The following is a 16872-nucleotide window of genomic DNA, read 5'->3' as shown; positions in this document are numbered from 1 at the left end:
TCTCTCTCCTTCTCTCTCTCTCTGTCTCTCTCTCTGTCTCTGTCTCTGTCTGAGTCTCTGTCTCTTTCTCTCTCTGCGTCTCTCTCTCTCTCCCTCCTCTCTGTCTCTGTCTCTGTCTCTCTCTCTCTCTCTCTCTCTCTCTCTCTCTCTCTCTCTCTCTCTCTGTCTCTGTCTCTCACCTCACTCTCTCTCTCTGTTTCTGTCTCTGTCTCTCTCTGTCTCTGTCTCTCCCCTCTCTCTCTCTCTCTCTGTCTCTCTCTGTCTCTCTCTGTCTCTGTCTCTCTCTGTCTCTCTCCTCTCTGTCTCTCTCTGTCTCTGTCTCTCCCCTCTCCCCCTCCTCTCTGTCTCTCTCTGTCTCTGTCTCTCCCTCCCCCATCTCTCCCTCTCTCTCTCTCTCTCTCTCTCTCTCTGTCTCTGTCTCTGTCTGTCTCTGTCTCTCTCTGTCCCTGTCTCTGTCTCTCTCTCTGTCTCTCTCCTCTCTCTCAGGCCACTGAGATGGGGCAGAGTGAGGAGCTGTTGGACTACTATACCATGACTGTGGTGACGGTTAGAGTGGTGGACCTCAACAACCACCCTCCTACCTTCTACGGAGAGAACGGGCCCCAGAGCCAGTTCGAGGTGACCATGTATGAGCACCCTCCAGAGGGGGAGATCCTCAGGGGGCTGAAGATAACGGTCAACGACTCTGATCAGGTACTGGAAGGCAGACTCTGTATCCCAAATCGCACCATATTCCCTATATAGTGCACTACTTTTGACTAGGGTCCTATATTATATCACCCCATTACCCTATCACACTATATCACCCCATTACCCTATCACACTATATCACCCCATTACCCTATCACACTATATCACACTATATCACCCCATTACCCTATCACACTATATCACCCCATTACCCTATCACACTATATCATCCCATTACCCTATCACACTATATCACCCCATTACCCTATCACACTATATCACCCCATTACCCTGTCACACTATATCACCCCATTACCCTATCACACTATATCACCCCATTACCCTATCACACTATATCACCCCATTACCCTATCACACTATATCACCCCATTACCCTATCACACTATATCATCCCATTACCCTATCACACTATATCACCCCATTACCCTATCACACTATATCAACCCATTACCCTATCACACTATATCACCCATTACCCTATCACACTATATCACCCATTACCCTATCACACTATAGCACCCCATTACCCTATCACACTATAGCACACTATATCACCCCATTACCCTATCACACTATATCACCCATTACCCTATCACACTATATCACCCCATTACCCTATCACACTATATCACCCCATTACCCTATCACACTATATCACCCCATTACCCTATCACACTATATCACCCCATTACCCTATCACACTATATCACACTATATCACCCCATTACCCTATCACACTATATCACCCCATTACCCTATCACACTATATCATCCCATTACCCTATCACACTATATCACACTATATCACCCCATTACCCTATCACACTATATCACCCCATTACCCTATCACACTATATCATCCCATTACCCTATCACACTATATCACCCCATTACCCTATCACACTATATCACCCCATTACCCTATCACACTATATCACCCCATTACCCTATCACACTATATCACCACATTACCCTATCACACTATATCACCCCATTACCCTATCACACCCTATCACACTATATCACCCCATTACCCTATCACACTATATCACCCATTACCCTATCACACTATATCACCCATTACCCTATCACACTATAGCACCCCATAACCCTATATCTATATCACACTATATCACCCCATTACCCTATCACACTATATCACCCATTACCCTATCACACTATATCACCCCATTACCCTATCACACTATATCACCCCATTAACCTATCACACTATATCACCCCATTACCCTATCACACTATATCACCCCATTACCCTATCACACTATATCACACTATATCACCTCATTACCCTATCACACTATATCACCCATTACCCTATCACACTATATCACCCCATTACCCTATCACACTATATCACCCCATTAACCTATCACACTATATCACCCCATTACCCTATCACACTATATCACCCCATTACCCTATCACACTATATCACCCCATTACCATATCACACTATATCACCCCATTACCCTATCACACTATATCACCCCATTACCCTATCACACTATATCACCCCATTACCCTATCACACTATATCACCCCATTACCCTATCCCACTATATCACACTATATCACCCCATTACCCTATCACACTATATCACCCATTACCCTATCACACTATATCACCCATTACCCTATCACACTATATCACCCCATTACCCTATCACACTATATCACACTATATCACCCCATTACCCTATCACCCCATTACCCTATCACACTATATCACCCCATTACCCTATCACACTATATCACCCCATTAACCTATCACACTATATCACCCCATTACCCTATCACACTATATCACCCCATTACCCTATCACACTATATCACCCCATTACCCTATCACACTATATCACCCCATTACCCTATCACACTATATCACACTATATCACCCCATTACCCTATCACACTATATCACCCATTACCCTATCACACTATATCACCCATTACCCTATCACACTATACCACCCCATTACCCTATCACACTATATCACACTATATCACCCCATTACCCTATCACCCCATTACCCTATCACACTATATCACCCCATTCCTGATTTATTTCCCCTCTTACTCTCATGGAAACCACTGTGATAGCCCTATAGGGTTAGGGTTAAAAACGTGTGGAACTAAAATCTAGATTTCGTAAAGGATTCTTTATCCATCCGAAACAGTATGTTGACAGTATGTCACATTACGTAACCCCATTTCAGAAATAAATATCCTAATCCCTTATTCAGCGAATCATTATCATTATGTCGATGTTCCCAGAAAACAGGATTTTAGCAGATTTCCTTGTCTGCGTTTTTTAAATATGTTTTTTTTTTTACATTACATAATATCCGTTGACAGTTTTCTCCCTCAGCCCCATAGGCTAAATTAAAGTGACTGTTATCAGACAGAGGTCAAAAGATTCTGGTATTTGCCATGAATATTGTCATCAACGGCAGCCTCATGTAGGTGTGTTTTATTTTTCTTCTCTCTGACAGGGTGCGAATGCTAAATTTAAACTGCGGTTGGTGGGGCCTGGTCGTGTGCTCAGAGTGGTGCCCCAGACGGTCCTCAATGAAGCACAGGTCACCGTCATCGTTGAAGACTCTGCTGCCATCGATTACGAAAAAGGCAAATCCTTAACATACAAGGTATTTCAGACTGTCTTCAGCTGCACCTATGACAGACTGGGATATTGAATATTTGCTCCTAGGAAGGACACTGTAAAAATGGATTTGGTTGAACTTTTTCAAAATAAAACAGTGCAGAAATTTCCATGTTAAATTATAATGGTTATTATACAGTAATAACCTATGAGTTGCTTAATATAATATATGAATAATTGTGACTTAAAGTGACCTACAGTAATGCTTGCATATGTTTTTTTATGTTTGGTTCCAGAGGGAATCCAACCCACAATCCTAGGCGTTGCAATCGCCATGTTCATTCCATAATATATATTTTGTTACTTTAGTACAACAGCAGAAATAGCGCTGAGTATTTGATAGATTTGACATGTATTTTCTCCCCCACCCCCCCACCCCCCAAAAAAACACACAGTTACTAGCGGTGGAGATTGACACCCCTGAGAGGTTCAGTGCGACGGCTGATATTGTGATTCATCTTTTGGACACCAATGACAACACTCCCAGGTTCACCTCAGAGTATTACATCGCACGTATTCCGGAAAACTCCCCCGGAGGCTCCAACGTTGTGTCTGTCACCGTGAGTACATCTGGATTATTCAACTCCACTCAAAGGCCACTGCCAGCTACATATGGTTACGTAATCCCCCAACAATAATCCACCGATAGATAAATATTAATGGTTAAGGTTAATTGGAAACTGAAAGGAAGCAGGGTTTTTTTCAGGCTTGTAGGAGTTCCACAAAATTTGATTTTTTGGGGGGGGCAGGAGAGAGAGAACTAACACCTGTATGATTGACCTGCAAGCATAGTGTCACTGAATGTTGATATTAATTGGTAGAGGTAACCTACTTTCTCCGTACAATACTCAACTAACTGTCTTAAGATGAATACACTTGACTATAAGTCGCTCTAGATAAGATCCTCTGCTAAATGACTAAAATGTAAACAGAAACTGTGTAACCAGATTCATGCCCGAAAGAAGTACAAAGTAGTATTGAAACAACGATGATAACAATGTTGAAATAAAGGTCATATTGGACTATTATTAATTTTGACATGAATCTGCTTCCATAGCAGTATTATTATTTATACTGGTATATTACTACTAGTAAATGTTTAGCAGGAATTACAGTTTGGTGAGATGGAAACAATCCCGTTAGGGTTTATCATATTGACCTTTACCCTGTGATGTCCTTGTGTGGCCGTGTGCTACTCACCCCCAGGGAATTGGATAGAGCTGAGTAGACAGCCCCTGCTGGGGTGAAATCCCCCTCACATCGTGTATGACCTTATCCTCACACTGTTCCAATCAGCTAATGGATAGTCATTGTATGACCTTCTCTCAGGAGATGAGTCCCAATGGACTCCCTACTCAACAATATTGTCCACAAAAATATAAGTTGTTAATATTATCAATAAATGGATACCATAATATATACCATACATTAATTATGGATAAATAAAATGTTTGATAAGTGTTTATTGCCGGTGCGATTATTTTTGAAGAGCCCGGAAATTCTCGTGAGCTTGATGTAACTTCTATTGTATCCTCTACTGTATCCTCTATGTTCTGTTCCAGTATTCTACCAGCATTCTAACTTCTACTGTATCCTCTATGTTCTGTTCCAGTATTCTACCAGTATTCTAACTTCTACTGTATCCTCTATGTTCCGTTCCTGTATTCTACCAGCATTCTAACTTCTACTGTATCCTCTATGTTCCGTTCCAGTATTCTACCATCATTCTAACTTCTACTGTATCCTTTATGTTCCGTTCCAGTATTCTACCAGCATTCTAATTTCTACTGTATCCTCTATGTTCCGTTCCAGTATTCTACCAGCATTCTAACTTCTACTGTATCCTCTATGTTCCGTTCTAAATTCTCTCCTCTAGTCTACTCTATGTTCCGTTCCAGTATTTTATCAGCATTCTAAATTCTCTCCTCTAGTCTACTCTATGTTCCGTTCCAGTGTTCTATCAGCATTCTAAATTCTCTCCTCTAGTCTACTCTATGTTCCGTTCCAGTGTTCTATCAGCATTCTAAATTCTCTCCTCTAGTCTACTCTATGTTCCGTTCCAGTGTTCTATCAGCATTCTAAATTCTCTCCTCTACTCTACTCTAATTTCCGTTCCAGTGTTCTATCAGCATTCTAAATTCTCTCCTCTAGTCTACTCTTTGTTCCGTTCCAGTGTTCTATCAGCATTCTAAATTCTCTCCTCTAGTCTACTCTATGTTCCGTTCTAGTGTTCTATCAGCATTCTACATTCTCTCCTCTAGTCTACTCTAGTGCTCCAGTGTTCTATCAGTATTCTAAATTCTCTCCTCTAGTCTACTCTATGTTCCGTTCCAGTGTTCTATCAGCATTCTAAATTCTCTCCTCTAGTCTACTCTATGTTCCGTTCCAGTGTTCTATCAGCATTCTAAATTCTCTCCTCTAGTCTACTCTATGTTCCGTTCCAGTGTTCTAACTACCTTTTTCTTGGTTGCGTTCCAGTGTTCTAACTCCCTTTTCCTTGGTTGCGTTCCAGGCCAATGATCCAGACTCTGGCCTTTGGGGTGAAGTCAAGTACTCCATCTATGGATCCAGATATGATCTGTAAGTGCAGTAGAGTCCTGCCAACACCAATGATTGTCGGACATGATGATCTGTGTAAAATCACTTCCTCGGTTGATGTGGAGCCAGTTGAATAGATCAAAATGGGCAAAAAAATGATCACTTATACGATATCATTATTTGTAACATTTGTGGCTCTGCTGGTAGACTGTAGCTCCTCCCCTTTCCCCTGTACCAGCTTCCTCTAAGATGGCAGCAAGATACTGACTGGTTAATCTCGTAATTGGATTGTAGGGTAAGAAATAGCCTGCCAGGCTTGGATGCCTCATGTAGAGAGGGCCAATTAACATGCAATGTGACAGCTGGAGCTCTGCTATGGAAAGCAAGGCAGGCAGTACATTGAAAAAAACAAGTGTCAATTTATCTTCCAGTTTTGCTAGCCGTCTTGACACGGGAAGTCTAATTCTAAACGTGTTAAAGTTAACAGGTTGCTTTGTATTTGTTAATTTTCACAGGGAATACATTGATTGAAAATGGCTGAATTATGTGCCACTTTAACAGCATTGGACATACAAAATGTGTACTGGACAAATAATGACCTTTGTGGATAATACAGAAAACTTTATCCAGCATCTGAACCACAGGACTTTCTTGACAAGTTTTAATCCAAGATTAAACTGTAACTGTCAATATACTACCAATATACTTCTAATATACTGCCAATATACTGCTAATATACTGCCGATATACTGCCATACTGTCAATATACTGCCAATATACTGCTAATATACTGCCAATATAGTGCCATACTGTCAATATACTACCAATATACTGCCAATATACTACCAATTTACTGCCAATATACTGCCATACTGTCAATATACTGCCAATATACTGCTAATATACTGCCAATATAGTGCCATACTGTCAATATACTACCAATATACTGCCAATATACTATCAATATACTGCCAATATACTACCAATTTACTGCCAATATACTGCTAATATACTGCCAATATGCCGCTAAAATTCTGCCAATATAAGGCTATCATACAGCCATTATACTCCCTATATACTACTAATATACTGCCAATCCACTCTCTGTTGTGTATTCCAGGTTTCTCATCCATCCGTCTTCAGGCATCATATACACCCAGGCCTGGGCCATTCTGGATGCTGAGGTCAAGTCCAAGTACAACTTCTACGTGAAGGCAGAGGACACAGAGGGAAAGTACAGCCTGGCGGAGGTGTTTGTCACTGTCCTGGACATCAACGACCATGTTCCAGAGTTCGATGACAGCCGTGTGGAGAGGACCATGGTCATTGGCGCACCTGTTAAAGTAGAGGTATGTACAGTAGCTATAAGATAAGATGAGAGTGGCCTCCTGAGTGGCGCAGCGGTCTAAGGCACTGCAACGCTAGAGGCGTCACTACTGACCCGGATTCGATCCCGGGCTGTATTACAACCGACCGTGACCAGGAGTCCCATAGGGCAGCGCACAATTGGCCCGGCTTCGTCCGGATTAGGGGAGTGTTTGGCCGGGGGAGGGGGGGGGGGGCTTTACTTGCCTCATTGTGCTCTAGCTACTCCTTGTCGCAGACCGGGCGCCGGCGTTTGCTCTGGCTGGCTTCCGGGTTAAGCGGCCGGGTGTTAAGACGTGCGGTTTGGCAGGTCATGTTTCGCGGGACGACCTTCGCCTCTACAGAGCCCGTTGGGGAGTTGCAGCGATGAGACAAGATCGGGGAGAAAAGGGGGGTAAATTATAGATCCCTAAAGGAGGTACAGTGTGGTGTGTAGAGGTGTTCCCTAGGGGTTCACTGGCCATCGGTCCGGTTTGGTCCGAGTAAACACTGTATGAATCATTACAACCCTAATTACACTGTATGAATCGTTATGACTCTAGTATACACTGTATGAATTGTTACGACCCTAAATACACTGTATGAATCGTTACGACCCTAAATACACTGTATGAATCGTTACGACCCTAAATACACTGTATGAATCGTTACGACCCTAAATACACTGTATGAATCGTTACGACCCTAAATACACTGTATGAATCGTTACGACCCTAAATACACTGTATGAATAGTTACGACCCTAAATACACTGTATGAATCGTTACGACCCTAAATACACTGTATGAATCGTTACGACCCTAAATACACTGTATGAATCGTTACGACCCTAGTCAAAACTGTGTAGTGAATGTTTGGATGATAATTACCTGAAATGTAAAATGTGAGTGTATCCAGAACCGCTTCAGTGTATATATACAGTATATATTTAAGTCATGTGTTTGGTTTTTGCCGATTTTTCCTTATTTCATTCAGGCAATAGATGCCGATGCAGGGTCGCCCAATAACATCATTGAGTATTCCATCATGCAAGCTGAGCCGGACAACATCTTCGACATCAACTCGGAAACGGGAGAGATCAACCTGAAGTCGTACATCAAGTCCATGGAGATCGTGCAGAACATCACCAAGCAGAAGGACTGCAGGTGGTCTCTGGTGGTCCAAGCCCGGGACCGAGGGTCTCCGTCTTTTAGCACTACCGCCGTGGTCAACATCGACATCACTGAGGCGGTAAGTTCAATGTTTCCTGACCTTAACTCTAACCGTAGAGTTATAACCCTAACCTAAACCTAATTCTAACCTAAACCTAATTCTAACCTAAACCTAATTCTAACCTAAACCTAATTCTAACCTAAACCTAATTCTAACCTAAACCTATCTCTAACCCTAACCATAGAGTTATAACCCTAACCTAAACCTAATTCTAACCTTAACCTATCTCTAACCCTAACTGTGGAGTTATAAACTTAACCTAACTCTAACCTTAACCTAACTCTAACCTTAACATAACTCTAACCTTAACCTAACTCTAACCCTAACTGTAGAGTTATAAACTTAACCTAACTCTAACCTTAACCTAACTCTAACCTTAACCTAACTCTACCTTAACCTAACTCTAACCTTAACATAACTCTAACCTTAACATAACTCTAACCTTAACCTAACTCTAACCTTAACATAACTCTAACCTTAACCTAACTCTAACCTTAACCTAACTCTAACCTTAACATAACTCTAACCTTAACCTAACTCTAACCTTAACATAACTCTAACCTTAACCTAACTCTAACCTTAACATAACTCTAACCTTAACCTAACTCTAACCTTAACCTAACTCTAACCTTAACATAACTCTAACCTTAACCTAACTCTAACCTTAACATAACTCTAACCTTAACCTAACTCTAACCTTAACCTAACTCTAACCTTAACATAACTCTAACCTTAACCTAACTCTAACCTTAACATAACTCTAACCTTAACCTAACTCTAACCTTAACCTAACTCTAACCTTAACATAACTCTAACCTTAACATAACTCTAACCTTAACCTAACTCTAACCTTAACATAACTCTAACCTTAACCTAACTCTAACCGTAACCTAACTCTAACCTTAACATAACTCTAACCTTAACCTAACTCGAACCCTAACCTTAACCTAACCCTAACCATAACCTAACTCTAACCTTAACCTAACTCGAACCATAACCATAACCTAACCCTAACCATAACCTAACTCTAACCTTAACATAACTCTAACCTTAACCTAACTCTAACCTTAACATAACTCGAACCTTAACCTAACTCGAACCCTAACCTTAACCTAACCCTAACCATAACCTAACTCTAACCTTAACCTAACCTTAACATAACTCTAACCTTAACCTAACCATAACCATAACCTAACTCTAACCTTAACCTAACCTTAACATAATTCTAACCTTAACCTAACTCTAACCCTAACTGTAGTGTTATAAACTTAACCTAACTGTAACCTTAACATAACTCTAACCTTAACATAATTCTAACCTTAACCTAACTCGAACCCTAACCTTAACCTAACCCTAACCATAACCTAACTCTAACCTTAACCTAACCTTAACATAATTCTAACCTTAACCTAACTCGAACCCTAACCTTAACCTAACCCTAACCTAACTCTAACCTTAACCTAACCCTAACCTAACTCTAACCGTAGAGTTATAACCCTAACCCTAATCTAACCGTAATGCTGACCCAATGTTCCCTCTAAGCTGCAGCTCCCCATGACTGCCACTTAGAAATATCAGTCCACAGAGAGAAGCAGGAGATTGAATTTTCACTCAACTTTCTAGAGCAGTGGTCACGAACCGGTTGATCACGATCGACTGGTCCATCTCCGATCGCCAAACATGTCTGTAAAAAACAACAACAATGATAAAACCTTGTACTCATTGTTATTTATTTAGTCTTGTGCTGTCGGTGGTACTTGGTGCACCTGATTCAGCTGCCCTGCGCGCTGGCTAGGAGAACTGTTGCCATTTTGAACATTTCTTATGTCTGAAGGTAATAACTGCCTTCCCCGGTGGGCCCAGAGAGCAAATCAAGTGCACTATAAACCTACCGCTGGCCAATCGGATGTCTCAGATGACCGTGTCTGGTGGGCCCAGAGAGCAAATCAAGTGCGCTATAAACCTACCGCTGGCCAATCGGATGTCTCAGATGACCGTGTCTGGTGGGCCCAGAGAGCAAATCAAGTGCACTATAAACCTACCGCTGGCCAGTCGGATGTCTCAGATGACCGTGTCTGGTGGGCCCAGAGAGCAAATCAAGTGCGCTATAAACCGCTGGCCAATCGGATGTCTGCAGTGATGTGAGCAGGCATAAAATAAATCTACAGCAAAATTGAGACTGTAAGATTTCAAAACGTTTAAAACCACGACAAGAGAGACTGTCAACAAATACAGCAAAATAACTGTTTTTATACTTTCTACAAGAGCCCAAAATATGTACATTTCTAGATGTCTTTGAAAAGCCAGTCAGGTAAATAACTTATTTTAAAAATTGTACTTAAAGTGGCAGTGTTGCATTTTGATACAGGCTTGAATAAGCTCAGTAGCCAATAGGCAGAGGGGAGCATAATGTGTCTGACTCTGTAATAATGCTATGGGAATAATAATGCATTTTATTTTGTAAAGTGGTATTTTGCATCGAACAACACAACAACATTTCCAGTCACCTCCGTGTCTGAAGGACACGTAGATGAACAGGTTAATGTCAAGCCCTGCATGTTTTCTGGGAATGTCGGCTTACATTGAACACCACACATTGGCAGCTACTGTAGGCTGAATGATAGAACAGCTATTTCCATGTTAACATATTATGGGATGCATTTTCTCCATAGTTTTTGATGGTAGGCCGCTCTGGTAGGCCCTACATTATGATCAAATAGCCACAGCAGCCTACTTGACAACTGTTAAAACTGTAACTTATAGTGGTCACAGCCTCCGTGTTTACAGGACATGCGCGCTGGAAGTTGCACAGAAGTTTCACAACGTTCAAGTTTGTGCTCAGCAGACCTGAAATTAGCTCCAGGTCAATTTATTTTTTGTTGCTGACTACGGCTGTGGTGAGCATGGGCATCACTGGGTTGTAAAGAGTTTAAACCTACGTTACCTTACCCTTACCTTAACCAACCCAAACCCTTACCACAGCCTTCTAACCTTAACTAACCCAAAACCTTACCATATCCTTCTAACCTTAACTAACCCTTACCATAGCCTTCTAACCTTAACTAACCCAAACCCTTACCATAGCCTTCTAACCTTAACTCACCCGAACCCTTATCATAGCCTTCTAATCTTAACTAACCCAAACCCTTACCATAGCCTTCTAACCTTAACTAACCCAAACCCTTACCATAGCCTTCCAACCTTAACTAACCCAAACCCTTACCATAGCCTTCTAACCTTAACTAACCCAAACCCTTACAATAGCATTCTAACCTTAACTAACCCAAACCCTTACAATAGCCTTCTAACCTTAACTAACCCAAACCCTTACCATAGCCTTCTAACCTTGACTAACCCAAACTCTTACAATAGCCTTCTAACCTTAACTAACCCAAACCCTTACCATATCCTTCTAACCTTAACTAACCCAAACCCTTACCATAGCCTTCCAACCTTAACTAACCCAAACCCTTACCATAGCCTTCTAACCTTAACTAACCCAAAGCCTTACAATAGCCTTCTGACCTTAACTAACCCTTACCATAGCCTTCTAACCTTAACTAACCCAAACCCTTACCATATCCTTCTAACCTTAACTAACCCAAACCCTTACCATAGCCTTCTAACCTTAACTAACCCGAATACTTAACATAGCCTTCTAACCTTAACTAACCCAACTACTTAACATAGCCTACTTTAAACAGTTTATTACACTAACAACTATACTGAGGTAACAAACGTGAAGTCATTTAATTTCAGGCCCAGTGTCTATTTGAGCTCCTTTGTCAGAAGAACAGAATAATCTCTCATGTCAACCAGAGAGACCCAGTAGCTGTCAATGCAGTGCTTTGTGAACCTGTCACAGGAACTTAATCCTCATCAGAAACATGCTAGTGAACAGATGGAACAGACAGTTCTGATGAGTCCACCGGGCAGGGCACCATGTAGGGAATAGGTTGTAATTTGGGTCACATCGTAAGCCTCGATGATCAACAGTCACAGCAGGCTGGGATGAATGGATCAGCGTCAAACGCATATATCGTAACATCATACAGTGGGGAGAACAAGTATTTGATACACTGCCGATTTTGCAGGTTTTCCTACTTACAAAGCATGTAGAGGTCTGTAATTTTTATCATAGGTACACTTCAACTGTGAGAGATGAAATCTAAAAACAAAAATCAAGAAAATCACATTGTATGATTTTTAAGTAATTAATTTGCATTTTATTGCAAATTCCGTCTCTCACAGTTGAAGTGTACCTATGATACAAATTACAGACCTCTACATGCTTTGTGAGTAAGGAAAACCTGCACAATCGGCAGTTTATCAAATACTTTTCCCCCACTGTATGTGCCAGTTAACAGATGTTTTTATCCAGTACAGTGAGTACATTCTTCATTGGTGCATCTATGAGCTTCCTGTGGGAATTAAACCCCCAACTTTGGTGTTGCTGAACCCATGCTTTTTCCCCCAACTGAGCCACAAAGGACCACCTGCAGTCATGATGCTGTTACTGTTATAGAGATGTAGTCTGTCTGAGGCTCCTCTGTCAGTACTGTTACTGTTATAGAGATGTAGTCTGTCTGGAGCTCCTCTGTCAGTACTGTTATAGAGATGTAGTCTGCCTGGAGCTCCTCTGTCAGTACTGTTATAGAGATGTAGTCTGTCTGAGGCTCCCCTGTCAGTACTGTTATAGAGATGTAGTCTGTCTGGAGCTCCTCTGTCAGTACTGTTATAGAGATGTAGTCTGTCTGAGGCTCCTCTGTCAGTACTGTTATAGAGATGTAGTCTGTCTGGGGCTCCTCTGTCAGTACTGTTACTTTTATAGAGACATAGTCTGTCTGGAGCTCCTCTGTCAGTACTGTTATAGAGATGTAGTCTGTCTGAGGCTCCTCTGTCAGTACTGTTATAGAGATGTAGTCTGTCTGAGGCTCCCCTGTCAGTACTGTTATAGAGATGTAGTCTGCCTGGAGCTCCTCTGTCAGTACTGTTATAGAGATGTAGTCTGTCTGAGGCTCCTCTGTCAGTACTGTTATAGAGATGTAGTCTGTCTGGGGCTCCTCTGTCAGTACTGTTACTTTTATAGAGACATAGTCTGTCTGGAGCTCCTCTGTCAGTACTGTTATAGAGATGTAGTCTGTCTGAGGCTCCTCTGTCAGTACTGTTATAGAGATGTAGTCTGTCTGGGGCTCCTCTGTCAGTACTGTTACTGTTATAGAGATGTAGTCTGTCTGGAGCTCCTCTGTCAGTACTGTTACTGTTATAGAGACATAGTCTGTCTGGAGCTCCTCTGTCAGTACTGTTATAGAGATGTAGTCTGCCTGAGGCTCCTCTGTCAGTACTGTTATAGAGATGTAGTCTGTCTGAGGCTCCTCTGTCAGTACTGTTATAGAGATGTAGTCTGTCTGGGGCTCCTCTGTCAGTACTGTTACTGTTATAGAGATGTAGTCTGTCTGGAGCTCCTCTGTCAGTACTGTTATAGAGATGTAGTCTGCCTGGAGCTCCTCTGTCAGTACTGTTATAGAGATGTAGTCTGTCTGAGGCTCCCCTGTCAGTACTGTTATAGAGATGTAGTCTGCCTGGAGCTCCTCTGTCAGTACTGTTATAGAGATGTAGTCTGTCTGAGGCTCCTCTGTCAGTACTGTTACTGTTATAGAGATGTAGTCTTTCTGGAGCTCTCTGTCAGTACTGTTATAGAGATGTAGTCTGTCTGAGGCTCCTCTGTCAGTACTGTTATAGAGATGTAGTCTGTCTGGGGCTCCTCTGTCAGTACTGTTACTTTTATAGAGACATAGTCTGTCTGGAGCTCCTCTGTCAGTACTGTTATAGAGATGTAGTCTGTCTGAGGCTCCTCTGTCAGTACTGTTATAGAGCTGTAGTCTGTCTGGGGCTCCTCTGTCAGTACTGTTACTGTTATAGAGATGTAGTCTGTCTGGAGCTCCTCTGTCAGTACTGTTACTGTTATAGAGACATAGTCTGTCTGGAGCTCCTCTGTCAGTACTGTTATAGAGATGTAGTCTGCCTGAGGCTCCTCTGTCAGTACTGTTATAGAGATGTAGTCTGTCTGAGGCTCCTCTGTCAGTACTGTTATAGAGATGTAGTCTGTCTGGGGCTCCTCTGTCAGTACTGTTACTGTTATAGAGATGTAGTCTGTCTGGAGCTCCTCTGTCAGTACTGTTACTGTTATAGAGACATAGTCTGTCTGAGGCTCCTCTGTCAGTACTGTTATACAGGTGTAGTCTGTCTGAGGCTCCTCTGTCAGTACTGTTATAGAGGTGTAGTCTGTCTGAGGCTCCTCTGTCGGTGCTTGGATCATCCATGTCTGACCACTGACCTCACTGCTTGCCTGCATGCTTTGGACCCTAAATGGTGAATGTTTAAAATGTTTGATAATCTAGTCCCGTGATTAAAAGTATTTCTCTTTGTGCTTTTTTACAGACTCAAGTCAATGGGCCTATGGCAGACTTTTTATTGCAAAGTAGGGACAACCCAATGAAGGCCCTTGGCATGGTCGCTGGTGTCATCAGCATATTGGTAGGGATCACTGTCTTGATCTCCACGGCTACGTTCTTGCGCAACACCAAGTCCAACAGGATAATGCCGGCACGTCGCATCGTCATCAGACGGAGACCGCCAAGGGACCGCAAGCCGTGGACTTTTAACGTACCGTTCCGTGGTAGCGGAAATGACTCGTCAAACAAGTTCATTGTAGGCGACCAGGAAGCAGGGAGTGTCAACATAAACCTCAACAACAAAGGCGGCCCCCGGTGCTCCAGGTCAAAATCCAAGCCTACGCCCCCTAGAGCTCCCTGCCTGCCCCCTCCATCCTGCCCTCCTCCGTCCTCCAACCCCAGGCCCAGTGAGAGGCCCCGGCACTGGGCAGCAGTGCCCACCGTCTCTGAGGGCCTGACCTCCACTGGTTCCAGGACATCCAGCCAGAGCAGGGAGATCAACATCAGCTCTGACACTTCTAGGATCCCCGTCAGCTCAGCCCTGGTCTCTGAACTCAAAATGAGACTAGAGCAGAAAATCATTGAGAGCAACTCAAGCTATTATTAAATCTGATTGTTGTGTGTTTTCACTCTAACCAATCTGTCAGTAATTGTCTCGACTTCTGAAGGTTACTCAGTCCTAGGATTGTAAAACTGCAAAAGGATTTACTTGATAGCTACCTACACAAATAGCTAGCTAGAACAAAGTGTTAATAAGATAAATTCATTTAAAAAGATTAAAAGCCATACAAATAAGTTCTCCAAAGGAAGGTTGAGGACAGCAGGTTCATTTTCTTTAAAATGTTATTGACGACCCAATTTCAAAGCAAGTCCTTTGTCAAAGCAATGTTGCAACACATTTTACTGAACCTATTTAATCCAACCACTTCTACATGTGTTCTTAAAGATGTTAACATCACGTTGGATACTTGGGCCCTGGTCCACAATAGTGCAGTATTTAGGGAATTAGGGTGCCTCTTGGGATGCACACTCTGTTATCCACCATTAGAAATAACTAGACTTGTTTCTGCTCTGCCATCTTGAAGATCATGTAATGGGATCCTTGTTAGACAAGTCGTTGCATTGCTGCCATCTTGAGGGAAACAACATGTTAACAAGAATGTCTGAGGGAAGGATTACTGCGCATTTATGTGTATACAGAACTGAACGTGTGTTCCTGACATTTCCTGAAAAGTTGTATTTTATTTGCTTAAAAAGATCATGCAATGTTTTCATTAATAGTGCTATAATATAGAATACGGATTAGCGTGTAAGCTATGTTGCCTGGCAAATGTACTCACTTTGACTTGTGCATCGAAGTGATAATGCAGCTAACGGTATATAAGATTATAAGCTATAAAATATGAGATGTTCTTGACAGGATAAATGGCGTTGCTTTTAAACATGAAGTGCTCATAGACCTCTGAAGTGACATTATAATTTTTTTCTTCTTTTGTTTTTCAATTTAAAGTTTTATTTCGTTTTCTTTAGTGTTTCAATCAACCAACAAAACACATTCCACATTCACAGATGTGACAGACTTTAAAAAAAAAATACATTAAAAAAATAACTGACAAATAATAATAAAAAAAAACTGTAAAAAATAAAATAAAAAATTAAATTGAAACTTGCAGCAGCACTATCAAGGTTCTTGTTAGCTATTTCCAACCTTAGCTGAGACGACGAGCAAATAATTGGTTTGAACAGCACCTTACACAACATGTATCTGCTCATTTCCCCTAATCACCCCATTCACTCTGTCCAATTTGAAATATAGTTGAGTAGTGGAGACCAGAGTCTATCAAACTTGGTTCTGTCTCTTGCGGAGGTCATGCGTGAGCTTTTCCAAGAGGAAGAAAGTCAACAATCTGG

General features: G+C 41.9%; 1 protein-coding gene across 1 annotated transcript in view; it reads left to right on the top strand.

Moving 5' to 3' along the window:
- The window catches only part of LOC139376997 (cadherin-related family member 1a-like), a 34031-nt gene extending 17484 nt beyond the window's left edge, over positions 1-16547 (top strand). Inside the window, exons 11-17 of the mRNA XM_071120047.1 lie at positions 487-693; positions 3225-3377; positions 3787-3951; positions 5904-5971; positions 7050-7278; positions 8270-8524; positions 14948-16547. Of these exons, the coding sequence (XP_070976148.1) occupies positions 487-693; positions 3225-3377; positions 3787-3951; positions 5904-5971; positions 7050-7278; positions 8270-8524; positions 14948-15568 (1698 nt within the window). The 3' untranslated portion in view covers positions 15569-16547. The remainder of the gene's footprint in view (positions 1-486; positions 694-3224; positions 3378-3786; positions 3952-5903; positions 5972-7049; positions 7279-8269; positions 8525-14947) is intronic.
- Positions 16548-16872: the final 325 nt, after the last annotated feature.

This window comes from Oncorhynchus clarkii, chromosome 20 (assembly GCF_045791955.1).
Source record: "Oncorhynchus clarkii lewisi isolate Uvic-CL-2024 chromosome 20, UVic_Ocla_1.0, whole genome shotgun sequence".
Lineage (NCBI taxonomy): Eukaryota > Metazoa > Chordata > Actinopteri > Salmoniformes > Salmonidae > Oncorhynchus > Oncorhynchus clarkii.
This window is presented reverse-complemented; position numbering and strand designations above follow the sequence as displayed.